The following is a 16,941-nucleotide window of genomic DNA, read 5'->3' as shown; positions in this document are numbered from 1 at the left end:
TTTATTTTCAAAGCGACTTCTTGCTGACAGAGTCATCAGCAATGCCAGGAGGACAGGTCATGCTGTCATAGTAACTCATAAATAAATGCTTAATAATGAGCATCATTGACTGAGAAATGCAGGAGGTAAATAAACAGGCTTTTTTAAAATAGAGTATGCAATAGTGTTTAACTTTTAATATTGTTTTAATAATTAAAAAAACCTGAGTGCTTTAAACTCACATTAAACACCATCTAGCATAATTTTGTTCTATTTACTTCCCCAAAACCCTTTGTTAGGGAAGATGGCTATGTGTCTCATTTTACATAGGACTGTTCTCTATTTGGAAATAGTTTAAACTGTCCAATGCCCAATTTAACAATAAATAACCCTAGCAAGGAAAATCAGGGGCCTTCACAGTAACCCAACAACGGCATTTGGACAGGAAACTGAACTGGCGCACAGCCCAATTTGTCACGGTCTTCCCCTCACTGTGGTGAAATGTATTCTATTTCTACATATACTATAGCAATCAATTTCTAAATTTGTATCTATACATTTAAATTGCCATATTCAAGTTTCATGCAAATTGGAGTCCTATTTGGTTCTCTTTTCTTCTTGAAGAATTTTATTTTGGACAACGCATAAGTGCCCACAGTATGTGAAGGGGTGAGGTTTAGTGACCCCATAGCTGGCCAGCCAAAACCATCACAGGGTCTCAGGACTCTGTACTGCCCGGCCTCTATGTGACATCAGAAGAACATCAGAACAGCCTGCTGGATCAGGCCATGGGTTCATCCAGTCCAGCATTTTGTTCTCACAGTTCCCGACCAGATGCTTGTGTTAAGTTGTGGGTGAATATATCAGATGACACAGCAATTCTTCAAACAGCTCTTGTTTATTCACAGGCCAGGACAGAACTGAACTGAAGGGTTCAGTCAGCCTGCTTATATAGAGCTCCAGTACAACGTAACTGTAACAATTTTCTAAAACTATCCAATCACTGAACGTCACTTTCGATCCCTTATTTGCATAACTATCTACAGTATCCCCCTGCTGGCCCAGGGTGAGAACTTCAGTACATAACACTTGTGAGAAACCTGCAAGTGGGACATGAGTGCAAAGGCACTCTGCGCACCCGTGGCTCCCAGAAACTGGTATTCAGATGCATGCTGCCTCTGACCGTAGGGGTAGAACATAGCTATGGTAGCAGTTGATAGCCTTGCCTTCCATGAATCTGTCTAACTCTCTTTTCAAGCCATCCAAGATGGCGGCCTTCACTGCCTCCTGGGAGAGTTTAACAATGCACAGTATGGGAAAGTACTTCTTTTTGTCTGTCTGATTCTTCCAACATTCAGTTTGGATCAATGTCCACATAACTCTACCAGCCTTCCTCAACCTGTGGGTCCCCAGATGTTGTTGAACTACAACTCCCATCATCCCTAGCTAGCAAGGCCAGAGCTCAGGGATGATGGGAGTTGTAGTCCAACAACACCTGGGGACCCACAGGGAGAAAAACTTCTATTGCCTTTCTCCATGCCATGCATCATTTTTTATTGCCTCTTTTTATGTATCCTCTTACTCAAATCAAATCAAATTTTTATTGTGGTCATAGACCAGCATAAGGGGGAGGGGAAACTATGTTGAACTATGAACTATGTTGAATTCCTTCCACTGTTACCTTACGCCGCCATTAGGTTACTGAGACTTACTCCCAATCAGGTAGGCGCAGTACCGAAACTTAAATATCCTGAACAACTACCACCAGCTGCTAAGAACTTCTGTGTTCCTGGCAAAATATTTTTTTGGTCCATGATTGTCAAATCGTTTAGCCTGGAGCAGAGCCTCTGAAGCTCTTGGAAATACTACGTAGGAGGTATCCTGATGACTACAGCCTTTGGCTTCAGGGCTGGGATCATTTGCCAAATGCTAAATGTTAAACCTGGGGGTGTTTTTAAGTCTGCTGAAAGCTTCTAACACTCCAGACGGCCACCTCTTCCCCACATGACCACCCATTTGCCATATTTTGCAGCAGGGGTCACCGGGAGTTATTTGGAATCCAAATCATTTTAACATATTGCCCAATGAGTCAGTGCTCCGAGATCAATTGTCTACAATGGTTTCCAACTGCCACATGGTTTTCCATACAGCGTAGAGCTGAACTGAGACTGTGTGGCCAAGGGCCAAATCTGAAAACACAAATTGCACATATCTCAGGGCTTATACAGTGCGGTGAGCTGCGCATGTGGTAGCTATTGTATATCAGCATTGCAATTAAGCAGCCATCTGGTGATGAAGGGGAACTGTTCATATTCCTTTAATAATGAAGTCAATTTTTAAAAATGAAAATAAGGGCTCGTTAGTTTTATCTGCAAGGTGGCTGCCTTCAGGCCTGCGTGCGAGCGCTCTTCCAAATTGGAGGGGGAAATCATAGTTTTATGGCAGTGATTTCTACAGATTCCCGCCCCCCAAGCCTTTCCCCCTGGTTTCTCACATTTAATATATTAAGCTAAGTTAGTGTACTAAAGGGCTGGGGAACCTCAGTGCATTCAGAACCTGAATGCAAGCCTCCGTGCATCTCTGTTTGGCCCCTGGGACTGGTCTCTGCCTGGTCACACCCCTCCCCAGCCCTGTAGAGCTCCCCTCCTGAGTGCTTTTGATTGCCTTTGCCATTGAACTCTGATAATGCTTCTTGCTTGCCCAGATGGAGAACAGAAAGGGGAATGCAATACCCTCCTCCAACATTTCTGATGAAAATAGGGACGTCCTATTCCATAACAACAATAGCAATAATTTTATTATTTAAACGCTGCCCATCTGACTGGGTTTCCCCAGCCACTCTGGGCGGCTTGCAACAAATATAAAAACATAACAAAACATTATTTTTTTAAAAATTTCCCTATATACAGGGTTGCCTTCAGATGTCTTTCAAAGGTTGTATAGTTACTTATCTCCTTAGCTTGGAGGCCACATAACTCCATACCCTCCAACATTTCTCCGGTGAAAATAGGGACGTCCTAAGGAAATAGGGACACTGCGCTGTGTGTAGGAACTAGCCTACTATAGAAAGGTAAGAGCGCAGCACTGCATCGGCTGTCGTTTGTTAAGGGCAGTTTGTGTAGTTTGTTAAGGCTGCTGAGTGTTGTTAGGAAACCCTTAATAAACTATACTTCATATCCCAGGGTTCTTTGGTGGAAGCCATGACTCAAAGTGGTATAAGAGTGCTTTCAAATTTATAATGCTGAAGTGACCAGATGCATCGGCAGGCTTATGAGAACCCCCAAATTGTGCAGCAATAAACAAACAAACATGCCTACGATTGAAGAATGGAGAATGAAATTAATGGACTACGCAGAACTGGACAAATTAACAGGGAGGATCCGGAACCGACGGGACCAGAGATTCACTGAGGACTGGAATAAATTTACAGAATATATTAAAAGTATTTGTGATGAGCTGATAACGTTTGTAAGCTTTCAGGAAGCTCTGTGAGGATATATAGTAGGAATATTGTTTAAATAATAAGATAAGGTATAATAATTAGGTAATGCAATATTAAATTAAGAATTGTGGAGAAAGTAAGAAATATGGAGAATTATCAGACAAGCTGAGGGAAGTCAAAAAAGACGATGTTGGTGATAAATCTTGTATAAATTTGTATTGGAAAATTAATAAAAATTATTTAAAAAAACAAACAATAAACAAACAAACAAATGGAGGAAGACAAAGGGGTCAGAGATTACTGACTGGCTATTCGTGGTGGGGGGCGAGGACACAGCAAACCAGGGGAAGGAAGGGATGGAAAGGTTGGGATCCTGCCAGCACTGCAACATTTGGTGCCTTTTCTCCTTGTCCCATTGTAATCACAGCGTGCATGAATTTATCTCTGTGTAGCCTGACAAAATTGATGAGGCTTTTCATAGCTTGCAGTCCACTTCCTAAAACGCTTCCATGGTTCCAAATCTGGGCTTTAAAACAAAGAAGCAAGCACACATACATACAAAACGGCAGCACTGCCATGTAGACACATCGCCGACAGAAGACATTTGGGAAGGAAAACTCTTGAAGTGTTGAGCAGCCTAGTGTGGCGAACACAACACTAGGCAACTTTATAAGCGAACAGGGCATAGCTGTATTCAAGGCAGCCTCAGAGAGTGTGCAACCATCTCCTCTGAAACCTGAAATGTTATTCTGGAAACCAGTTTGGAAGAGAAAACCAGTGGGCAGAAGTGCCCCTGTCTTGGGATACAATGCCATGTGTGCAACATATGGAACAAAGCTGAATCACTGGACTTTGGTGCAGAGATAACAACAGATGGGAGAGAGCGGTCACTGGCTCATTTCCCTCCCCCTTTTGGAACAGGATTCTGGAATGACTGTCTCTTCAGCTGCTGCAGAAAAGAAGCCCTTTTTGTAATGTAAAAGGTAAAGGTAAAGGGACCGCTGACCGTTAAGTCCAGTCGCGGACGACTTGGGTTGCGGCGCTCATCTCGCTTTACTGGCCAAGAGAGCTGGTGTTTGTCCACAGACAGCTTCTGGGTCATGTGGCCAGCATGACTAAGCTGCTTCTGGCAAACCAGAGCAGCGCACGGAAATGCCGTTTACCTTCCCACCGGAGTGGTACCTATTTATCTACTTGCACTTGACGTGCTTTCGAACTGCTAGGTTGGCATGAGCTGGGACTGATCAACAGGAGCTCACCCCGTCGCAGGGATTTGAACCGCCGACCTTCCGATCGGCAAGCCCTAGGCTCAGTGGTTTAGACCAAAGCGCCACCTGCGTCCCAATTTGTAATGTACTCATCTACAAAAGTAATCCCTGCAGCTCTATGGATAACTTCATTAGTTTCCCTCTTCCTTCATTTCTGCAGGAGTTTACAGTTGCCCTTGTGTAGGGGGGCGTCCCATTGCTCTGACTTCTGGTAGTGTGCAATACGTTAGTTGAATCTGGCCTAATATTTTTAGTATCATAGTAGCAGAAGCACATTCCATTTCATTCCTGCAGTCAGGTGGTGCTGAAAGGGAGTTTAAAATGGAAAACGGCGCCTGCTGAGACATTTACGATACACACATACATATGGTTTAGCAAACCGCTTATCTTTTGCTCTGATATATCAGGAACATAGGCACAGCTGTAAAGCGTGGAATGGCCAGTGAGCAAGGTAAGGTTGGAAGAATATATTGAAGGCAAAACACCACAAAGTTAAATATATATTTCATGCAGAGGGAACATTCAGCATGCTGTTCTTACAGTGGCTAAGTACATGTCTATGGAAAGCCCAAAAGCTAAGAACCTAAGAACAACAGAACTCATGATTCCCAGCAACTGGAATTCAGAGACATATTGCCTCCAGTAAAGTAATGTATCTTTTAGGGAAGCAAAATGGTTATTTAACTAGCTTCTCCATTCCCCTCCTCCTGTGTTATTATGCAAACCATTCTGCAGAGTTCTTTTATATAAGCCAGCATGATGTGATATAATAATAATGATTATTACGATCACTTACAATCTGCCCTTCAGTATGAAAGTTCCAGGGTGCTGTACCATCAATCGTACAATTATTATAAAGAGCTTTTAAAAAAGATAAAAGCACAGAAACAACAGCTATAAACCTAACAAAATCCAGTAGAGTGATACCATGAAACCAAAACAAGTTCTAAAACCTCCAGAGAAATCTGAGGATGTTGACAAGCTGGTATGTGTGCAGAGGAGGGCAACCAAAATGATCAAGGGTCTGGAAACCAAGCCTTATGAGATACGGTTGAGGGAGGTGGGTATGTTTAGCCTGGAAAAGAGGTCACTGAGAGGAGCTAAGATAGCTATCTTCAAATATCTCAAGGGTTGTCTCATGGAAGATGGAGCAAGCTTGTTTTCTCCTACTCCAGAGGCTAGGACCTGGACCAATGGATTCAGGAATAACTTTCTGTCAGTAAGAGCTGTTAGACAATGGAACGGGCTCCCTCAGGAGGTTGTGGGTTCTCCTTCCTTGGAGGTTTTTAAGCAGAGGTTGGATGGCCCGTGTGGTGTAGTGGTTAAGAGCGGTAGACTCGTAATCTGGTGAACCGGGTTCGCTTCCCCGCTCCTCCACATGCAGCTGCTGGGTGACCCTTGGCTAGTCATACTTCTTTGAAGTCTCTCAGCCCCACTCACCTCACAGAGTGTTTGTTGTGGGGGAGGAAGGGAAAGGAGAATGTTAGCTGCTTTGAGACTCCTTCGGGTAGTGATAAAGCGGGATATCAAATCCATCTGTCATGGATGCTTGAGATTCCTGCATTGCAGGTGGTTGGACTACAAAACCTTTGGGGGTCCCTTCCAACTCTATGACTCTTTGAAAGCACTCTTATACCACTTTAAGAGTCATGGCTTCCCCCAAGGAATGCTGGGAACTGAAGTTTGTTAAGGGTGCTGACATCACAAGTCCACAGTTCCCAGCACCTTAAACAAACTACAATTCCCAGCATTCTCCAGGGTGGTTAAAGTGGTGTAAGAGTGATTTGGATGTATGGTGTGGATGTGACATGAGTTTGTGGCAAATATTTCACTCACTGCAACAGGAGTATCAAGCAGTGTCTGTCACACCTGGCTGCCTTAAGTGTGTGAGCTTTGCAACAACAACACCCACACACATACCCACACACCACAGAACGCTGTCTTATACAGAGACTTTTCTTTTGCCATTTTTTCTGACTTTCAAACAGTAAGGGAGAAACGATGGGGAAAGATAATACTTGCAAGGAAGAATAATTAAAGTCGTTTCAATATTGTTCCAGCGAAAGCTGAAATTGTATAGGGGACTCATATGCTTATTGTAACAATTTTCATGAAGATGACAGAGCTTCTGCGCAGCTAATCAAACTCGTAATCTTGCAAAGAAAACAGCGATGATGAAAATGCATCCCGAATGCTGGCACTTCTAATTTCCAACATGCTATCATCTTCTTAATTTCAAGGAACATCCTGCTTTCTTCTCACAATGTGATAATGATGGTGGTGATGACCGAATGGAGTAGAAAATATTGTGAAGTGTACACTCATTAATTTCCCAGAGACCTGTAATCAGGTTCCTTTTTAACGACTCGCACAACACCTTCTCCCACTGCCTAGAGTGGGGGGGGGGGGAAACCTTTGGGTTCCTTAGCTCGTTGCAGACATGATTTGGATAGATTGAACATGTGCAGAGGGAACAGCATCATGGTAACAGACTCATACAATGTGTTTCTATGCCTGAAACGAACCCTTGCACATACCAGACATTCAAATAAGAGATCATCACACCCCACACATCCATGCTACCTAAAAAAGCCAGCATTGCATGCCCACTGGTTTTGGGATCCCCCATCCCAGTAGTGATGTATGGAGGTGAGAGCTGGACCATAAAGAAGGCTGATCGCCGAAGAATTGATGCTTTTGAATTATGGTGCTGGAGGAGACTCTTGAGAGTCCCATGGACTGCAAGAAGATCACACCTATCCATTCTGAAGGAAATCAGCCCTGAGTGCTCACTGGAAGGACAGATCCTGAAGCTGAGGCTCCAGTACTTTGGCCACCTCATGAGAAGAGAAGACTCCCTGGAAAAGACCCTGATGTTGGGAAAGATGGAGGGCACAAGGAGAAGGGGATGACAGAGGACGAGATGGTTGGACAGTGTTCTCGAAGCTACAAACATGAGTTTGACCAAACTGCGGGAGGCAGTGGAAGACAGGAGTGCCTGGCGTCCATGGGGTCACGAAGAGTCGGACATGACTAAATGACTAAACAACAACAACAACACGCCTAGCACCTTTTCCTAAAGAATTTTTGGGACTCCCGGCTTACTCCTGAACACTTTCTCTTGGTTCATCCTTTATCCCTGGTTGTTCCTTGCTCCTGCCTTGGCCCTTTGAGTGCTCGACTGCTGACTTGTCCCCCCAGCTTCTGGTTCTCAGCCCCTGACTCACTTCAGGGTGCGGCCAATCGCTCAACCCCGACGCTGCTCTGAGCACAGAAGCTCCTGCAGTAGCACATGGGATAACCTCCCCAAACAATGTGCTTCATCTATCAGAAATTTAAGAAATATGGATGTTGATGTATTGATACTCTAGGGCAGGAGAGGGGAACCTATTTCAGCCTGAGGGCCAGGTTCCCTTCTGGGCAACCTTCCAGGGACCAGATGCCAAAGTGAGTGGCATTCTGCCTGATAGTCACCGCCATGCCCCTTCTAAGATGATACAATAACCTTATCATTGTACGATCATGTGATAATAAGGGATAAGGTGAAGGTAAAGGGGCCCCTGACCATTAGGTCCAGTCGTGACCGACTCTGGGGTTGCGGCGCTCATCTCGCTTTATTGGCTGAGGGAACCAGCGTATAGCTTCCGGGTCATGTGGCCAGCATGACTAAGCTGCTTCTGGTGAACCAGAGCAGCGCATGGAAACGCCATTTACCTTCCCGCTGGAGCGGTACCTATTTATCTACTTGCACTTTTATGTGCTTTCGAACTGCTAGGTTGGCAGGAGCAGGGACCGAGCAACGGGAGCTCACCCCATCGCGGGGATTCAAACTACTGACCTTCTGATCGGCAAGTCCTAGGCTCTGTGGTTTAACCCACAGCGCCATCCGCGTCCCGATAATAAGGGATAGATTGTGCAATTAATGGATGTGCTTCCTTTCAGCAAGAGCTACAAATATATGGGCAAATATATTATTTTGGAGTGACTAAGTTGTGTTTTCCATGAAGTTCCCATGACACTCCATCGTACATAACAGAACTTTCACACCATTCGCTTGAAACGTAAATGTGTTTCAGTTTTCCGACATGCTTAGCTTCGGCTAAGCATGTTTTCCCTTTCATGCTGATTGAGCAACTCTAAGACAGTGGAGGCAGGGGCCCTGCAGGGACCCTGCTGCAGAAACAGTCAAAGGTCTTTGACCCCAGATCACTTCACCACTGGTTGTAGAGCTCTGGGACTTGACCCCATTCCTGTTGAGTGAAAAGGTTTCTGCAAACATTCCCGAAAATTTGGACTGGGATAAAGATATACAGTTACTGATTATCCTCCTTACAGATGATGATCATCTCTTTTCTTTCCAAGTGAGACTCGGCAGACCAGTTTGCCATTTTTAATGTTAATCTTGGCAAGAGATTTTTTTTAAAAAAAGAAGGAAGTGGAGCCCAACTACAGTGAGTGACAAAACTTCCATTTCCCCAGGCAATTAGGGTGAAACAGCTGTCCTTCACTAATTCTGTCCATGACTAATTCAGAAGGAATTTGACCCAAAGGAGCTGGGGAGTCTTAGCTAGGGGAGGGTGGAAATGATTTGAAAAGAGAATTGCGTGTCCTGTCTGCTGCAGATTTGGCTCAATGCCAATTTCAGGACAACTTGGATGAAGAGGGGTTTTTATTAGATCACGTACAAGGAGGAAAATAACAAGAAAGTATTTCATAAATCGGAGGCAGGATTTGCAGTGGGTCCTCTGAGCCCCCTAGGCCTAGGATGGTGGGGTGTGTGGACTGCTGTCCTCATTTGTGAGAGGGTGTGAGGTATCTGCACTACAAATGTAAATCTGTTTCAAACCTGGTTGAAGATATGTGGTGGTGTAATAGCTAAGCCTATGAGCCCAACCCAGAGCTCATCTCCACAGACTTTGGTTCCTTCAAGGCCCGGGAGAGGAGCGCCCCCTCAAAAATCTGCGCCTGGTCCAATGGCCTCTCTGGCAGCCCCCCCCCCCATGCTACACCCCTGAACAACCTTTGCCTTTCCATTAGAATTCCAAACCATCTTGCAGAGCAGTGTAACCATTTAAACTGCAAACATGGAACAGGAACCTCTATTAAAGAGGAGGATTGTGGCTTGATTGTTTTCCCCATTCTCTGACAGCTCTTTGCTTATTTCTCACAATTACACCCGACAGCCTCAATCCAGCAGATGACATCATTGCTCTTGCTTGTATGGTTGGAAATGTCATAGAGCTGCACTCCTTCTCTACTGTGCCACTTTATCTTTTGAGATTGAGTGTAATGATCTTTGGCAGGCAAGCAAGCCTCAATAAGAATTCATGACTCTCCGGCAATTTTATGTATGTTTATTTACAAAAAGACACATCCAGAACCCGGCTTCTCACCTGCTCGCATTTACGTCTGTTGGTCTGTCTGAAGTTTTGCCTTTCCCACAGCAGGAAGGACACCAGACTCCCGCCTTTCCCCTCTTGCCCTTCCGCTGCCTTCTGATTTTATCCAAACACCTAGAATGGGGACTGAGAGGCTGACCTCCCCGCTACTCCCCACTGACTTGACACAGACTCAGACCTCTTCTTATCTGCTGGTTGCCTAGCAATGCTCTGGCTGCCTTCCAACTCCTCCTCTTCTTGAGAGCTAATAGAGTCTTCCCAGGGAAGGGGGGTCGAACTGCCCTCTCTCAATTCTGTCAGCCAGTTCTCATCTGCAAAGTCAGACCCTTGTTCACTTAGTTCAGTCTCTGAGTCTAACTCATCCCCTGGCCATGTTCCTGACATTGAGGTGCTCAAGACAGAGGGAGGAAGCAGGGAGGTAAAGGTCATGTGATCCTACCTGGACCCTGAGATCATCTCAGACACCCCCACTCCATCAATGAGGTACACCCTGGAAAGCTAAGCACTTTCAGAACTGTGTAAATGCATAGGGCATGAACCACTCAAGTGTGAACGCAGCGCCTGCATGTAGATCAAGAGCTCTCTCCTGCCTTGACTGACCAGCAGACTGCTGAGCCATTAAGTGGGGATCATGGGGTCTGTGCACTCCAAGCCTTCCCTCTCACCAAGATACCAGGAGATTTGAATTTCAAGGTTGAGCAACCTACGGTATACTGAGTGAAGAGACAACAGAGGACTGTGCAGGGGCAGAGGGTGAGGATGGAGACAATTTTTAACCTGCAAGTGATGCTGGTGAATTTTCTGCCTTTGAATTCATTTGTGTAACAGACCTCCCTGCTAGATAATCTGGGACATTTAAGAGGCCTGAGATTCACAAGTTTCATGGTTCGGTTTTGCACATCTCCATCATTAACAAAAACAAACAAACCACAAAGATAACTTCTGCTGGCTTCAAGCTCTATACCTGAACTCTTCATTCACTTCCCCATTAAAAAAGAAATTGCATAATGGTTCTAGACACCATAATACGGAATGAACCAGAAAACCCAGAATTTTGACACTTTGCCTTACCTAAGCACTCGGCAAAGGGCATGTCGTTGCTCTTCCTACATTGTGTAGGCCTAGTAGTAATTTGTGTAGACAACTCATTTCTGATGGAGGGTAGGTTTGAATCACGCCAATATGAATCAGCCCACTTAACACATGAAGAATGCTTCTCGATGATAATAACCTCTTTTTAATAGTTTGTGTAAACTACTCATTTTCACACACAAGGGTGACTGCAGCTTTGTGATTTTCCCTTCTTCAATGACAGAGTGCCTGCATTTGAATAAATGACCTCAAATACAGGAGCATAATAGCCTAACGGCACAGAAAATATCCAGCGTGTTGAACTGTGCATACCACTCTTCTACTTTCCCCAGCCAAGTTTTTAAGGTTGTGGCTGAGTTTTGTGCTATGAATTCAAGCATGGTAGGATGGGAGCGGGGCAGAAAACAGAAGAGCCTCTAGCTCAGCCTTTCTCAACCTGTGGGTCCCCAGATGTTGTTGAACTACAACTCCCATCACCCCTAGCTAGCAAGGCCAGAGCTCAGGGATGATGGGAGTTGTAGTCCAACAACATCTGGGGACCCACACGTTGAGAACCGCTGCCTAGCTTAAACCATACCACAAATATGCCGGAACAGAGCTCCAAACTCTCCAGAAACGCACCACACCATGGATGGTGCCACAGATGACTGGATACACAACAGGAATGCTCCTGCCATCCTTGTTATGGGAAGCAACTGGGATGCCTCTTCAATACTTCTGCTCTGTCTTCCTTTGATAGCGGGTGGCCACATGTCCTACTTAAAGTCTGGTTTAAATATACAGGGGTCACCAGACTTTTGGGGCCGGCCCCATGGGTGTACTTGGAATCATATGATTTAATTACTCTTGATTTGTTGTACTTATCTCATGGAATCTCAGAGAGTTGGAAGGGACCCTGAGGATCATCAAGTCCAACCCCCTGCAATGCAGGAATATGCAACTGTCCCTTACGGGGATCAAACCTGCAACCGTGACGTTGTCAGCATCATGCTCTAACCAACTGAGGTATCTCAGCTTTTTCTCCAAGGAGCTCAAGGTGGCATTTACGGCTCCCTTCAGGGACACTTTCTGGTGCAGGAGGGAAAGGCTGGTGCACACACTCCACATTCACACACCCATCGTGGTCTCAGTCTGGCTCACTCTCTGGAGATCCTAGCTAAAAAGAGAGAGATTGCTGTGTGGAGCACACATTTAACACAATTCAATATTTCTTAATCGGTAGGCATATTTGTGCCACTTGGGCATTTAGCTTTCAAGTAACTGACTCAATTTCTCATATCATTTTCATGAGCAGGGGAGAAAGCAAACCACAGCCTAGCATATTCTAATGAAATCACACAGGAGTTTTGGTTTTTTTTTAAAAAATTATAATAATTTAGGTGACTTTTTGTGAATCTCATTTCCTATGCTTCAGCAATTCTGAAAATGTCCATTCAAAGCAGGCCCCGGTAACCACGAAAACTAGATAATTATCTCAGGAAATGCAAGATGAACTTTACAGAATGTGAGCAAAAGGACATCAAAAGTCAATGGTTCGTGAGCTGCCGAGCCCATTCTGCACAGAAAAACTCTAGTGTTTCAGACATTGCTTTATGCATGCTTGTTATTGTTTTTCTCCAGTTATTTTAGAAAAAGAAAGAATATCTTCTCATGCATGATCACCTCCTGTTTTTTCTTTAGCTTGCATACAGACCTACCCCTTTCTTAAATCATTTCCAGGGAGAGGATTTGGGGCACATCAGGCATGCTAATTCAGTATGCTTGGAATTCCCTGAATTTTAATTCAGAATGTCTGGAACCCCACAGCAGGTGATTACGATTCTGTTGATATTTATCCAGAGCACAAACGGCATAGCCCACAATGGTATCATGCAGGGTTGGGGAACCTTTTTGACACTGCTGACAGCCATTACTACAGTAGAAAGCATTGTTGGGTGGGACCAGAACCACATACAATCACACAACACCCCCTTGACATAAGCAGAGACACACAATCCCGGACACATGGAGACAGAGGCAGAGATCTAATTTTCAGTAACTCCATTTGTGTGTCACAAAGTGCCGTAGAGTTTATAAAGCAACGACAACTCTGAAATACCCTTTACTTGTTCAGATTGTGCAAAGGTAGGGAGGGAGGACTCAGTAACCTTGCAAAAAAAGAGCCCCGACAGTAAACAGAAGTTCAATATGCACCCTCAACTGCAGGTGACTATCCAAAACCCTCAAACTTCAAAATGTGATGGCATCCTGAAAATGGCATACAGTGGTACCTCAGGTTACATACTCTTCAGGTTACAGACTCCACTAACCCAGAAATAGTGCTTCGGAGGTGCGGCAGCAGTGGGAGACCCAATTAGCTAAAGTGGTGCTTCAGGTTAAGAACAGTTTCAGGTTAAGTCGGACCTCCGGAACGAATTAAGTACTTAACCCGAAGTACCACTGTATATGCAACTGCAAGATGCATCAGAGCTTCTTAAATATTTTCAAGGAACACATTTGATCCTCTTACAAAGGTAAGAGCTGCCTTTATTTATTTTTCATTTATATCCCACCTTTATTCCAAGGCGCTCAATACAGTGTACTTGGTTTTCCTTCTTCCCATTTGATCCTCACAACCTTGTGAGGTAGGTCAGGCTGAGAAACAGTGGCTGGCCTAAAGTCACCTATGCTTTGCAGGGCATCAAAGCCCTTCCCCTTCTGCTGTTCCCCACCAAGGAGCGCATGGGCAGGAGGGGACCCTGAGGGCCAATCTAACTGTGGTCCTGTTTGGCCTACAATCCAGGGGTTCTGCATGCTTTGAAGTGCAGGAGCATATTGTGACAGCTCCCGTAGCCAAGCCCTATACAGGCACACCGAAGAGCAGCAGTAAGTAGCTTAATATCCAGCTTATTAGGATCAGCATGACTGCAATCCTGTGCATAGTTTCCTGGGAGTAAACTCCATTCAACTCAACGGCCCTTAGTTCTGACACAATAGGAACAACTTGTAGAAAATACTGAGCATTAGCGAAAGATCTTCAGGCAGTTAAAAAGCCACCTTTCACCTTGAATTAGAAACGTGAACAGCATTGCAATGAAGTGTTTTCATTTAAAGGGCTAGTGTGGGAACCTCATCAAAGAAAAGGAAAGAAGTACCTAGCCTTGCATAATTTCCCCCCACATTCTCTGACTTTTCATATGCTAATCTGTTACAAGCAAGCACAAAAGCCTTACTATCATCTCACTCACTTGCCACGGACTTTCAATTACCCTGATGTTCCTAGTCTCTAGTCCATTTGCCCCACTGCCCCACTATACCACAGAATGTGGGACAAACCCATAGGAAGAAACCTGTTGTGCTTAGTGACTTTCTTTCAGGCACTCCTCCTATCACTTCTGGCATATCTATATAAGGGATGGGATGACAACTTCCATAATTTCTGAACACTGGCCATTCTGGGCAGGGGCTGATGGGAACTGGAGTCCCCCCCCCCCAATCAGGAAGGCCACAGGGTCCCCAGTCCTGATCTACACTAACTAATCTAAAACCTCCTTAACTGTCAAAGTTGCATAAAACTGAACTCTGACTCCTCACAACTGTTGCCAAACTATCACCCCCAGGATTCTCTGAGGGAAACTATGACTGGTTTCAAAATAGTCCAGATTTTTAGAGTATTTTTGCCGGATGCTTCATGAAACAGCCATGGGGACAAGTTTATCTCCAGATAAGATATTTGGGATTGGGTTATTGAATGAAAAGGCATTAAAATAAAAAGATTTGAATGTGTACCATTCACTCCACAAGTCTGTTCCTCCTTCAAAAAGGTGCCTCGTCGTTTCCGCAAAGCTTTCTGAAAGACATTTGCCCTGTAGACTATATGGGCGTAAGGGCCTTCTGCTGACTGATATTTCTTCACCGGTTCAATGAAGTAATCTCCATCAGGCAGCTGGAAGTATCCAGCCTGAGAAGGGAGAGAGAGAAAGAAAGAAAGAGAGAGAGAATACATAGAACCATTACATAACAGTATTTATTATCCACCCTTCACCGAAAGTTCCCAACGATGTGAAAATACAATACTGTGTTTTGCGAGTCTCTCTTGATTTTTCCACCTTTTGTTTCACACGGAAAGGTGGGTGGGAATTTTGGCAACTAGACAGAGGAGAAAGCATAACCTGACCTTGTGGAGCAAACTTCACTTGGGTTAAAACAAAAAAAGTTGCCTAGCAACTGGCAAGAGTTTCTGAGGGGTGTGGCGACACGGCCCCCTCTGCCCCAAAACACATAGCGTCATCAGTGAAAAAGGTGAGTAAGGAGGTGAGCCCCTGCTCAAGCCCCCACTTTTGGACAAAGAGGTTATTCTGTGAACAAAAAGGAACTTCCATCTTGGCTCTAGGCGGATTAGCAGGATTTCTGATGTTCACTCTTTGGGGCTGTATTCTCATATAAATATTGCACTTCATTGCAAATCTAAGTTGGAGTGTACCTGTGCGATAGTTTACCCTTTTAGCAAGGATAAAAGGTAAAGGTACCCCTGCCCGTACGGGCCAGTCTTGCCAGACTCTAGGGTTGTGCGCTCATCTCACTCTATAGGCCGAGAGCTAGCGCTGTCCGCAGACACTTCCGGGTCACGTGGCCAGCATGACGAAGCTACTCTGGCGAGCCAGAGCCGCACACGGAAACACCGTTTACCTTCCCGCTGGTAAGCGGTCCCTATTTATCTACTTGCACCCGAGGGTGCTTTCGAACTGCTAGGTTGGCAGGCGCTGGGACCGAGCAACGGGAGCGCACCTCGCCGCGGGGATTTGAACCGCCGACCATGCGATCGGCAAGTCCTAGGCGCTGAGGTTTTACCCACAGTGCCACCAGCATCCCATTTAGCAAGGATATACGGTAACACATATTATTTTCCATACCCTTTATGGCTGGGGTAGCCAGTGTAATGAACTATCACTCCAATCACCCTTAACCATTTAGCATGCTAGTTGGGGTTGATAGCAGTGTAGACCAAAAGATCTGTGCTAACCCCAATACATTATGGTGTATTAGTGCTGAGCTGCCTTGTTAATTACCCTTTTACTGCCTGAATCATTCACCATTCAGTCAAAATGTTGCACACCACCTCCAGAAAGACGTATTTGGTGTGAAGGCAAAGTAAGAACAAAAGGTGGAATTTTTTTTTACAAAAACAGCAGCTTTTTGACGTCTGAAGCAATTCTAACATACCACTGACAGATGTCAAGATGGACCAAATACACTGAACCAACAGCAATTAAAACACCATGTGTGAACTGTTTCTTATGTCATTTATGTTGAATCATAACTAGTTTTACCTCCCTGCCCCTAGATTTTATCTCATGAATTTCACCTTTTTTACCCCTATTTGCAAGATCTAAAAAACCAACAATTGCAGTTCTTCCAATCTTATCAACCATTCCTAGGCTAGGATGAGTCACAGCAGTCGGCAAGACTCTCCTGTTCCAGCCCCATGTTGGACAGTTTTCTATAAAAACATCAGGGAAATCACTTTTCCACTAGTCTGCTGACATGCTACAGTCTCCCTCCCAACCCAACCCCAACCCTTGAATAAAGACATTAAGACGCAAAAGGGCAATTGAATTCTTCCTAAGCACATTAAAGTAATAAAAATGCATGACACAGCTTTCAAAATGCCAGCTGCAATTGTTGCCCTGATTGTCTAGAGTTCAGCTGGAGTTCTTTTCAGGGGGGGGGGGGCTGGACTAGGCTGGGCTTGGGGGCAGTTCCACTCTCCCAGCATGCAAAA

At 44.8% G+C, this 16,941-nt stretch overlaps 1 protein-coding gene across 2 annotated transcripts in view; it reads right to left on the bottom strand.

Moving 5' to 3' along the window:
• The window catches only part of ADAMTS12 (ADAM metallopeptidase with thrombospondin type 1 motif 12), a 107,744-nt gene that overhangs the window by 61,232 nt on the left and 29,571 nt on the right, over window positions 1-16,941 (bottom strand). For both annotated transcript variants that reach the window (XM_077936435.1, XM_028748247.2), the window contains exon 3: window positions 14,949-15,120. In XM_077936435.1, the coding sequence (XP_077792561.1) occupies window positions 14,949-15,120 (172 nt within the window). The remainder of the gene's footprint in view (window positions 1-14,948; window positions 15,121-16,941) is intronic.

This window comes from Podarcis muralis, chromosome 11, assembly GCF_964188315.1.
Source record: "Podarcis muralis chromosome 11, rPodMur119.hap1.1, whole genome shotgun sequence".
Lineage (NCBI taxonomy): Eukaryota > Metazoa > Chordata > Lepidosauria > Squamata > Lacertidae > Podarcis > Podarcis muralis.
Note: the sequence above shows the minus strand (reverse complement) of the source record. Positions and strands in the feature narration are given on the sequence as shown.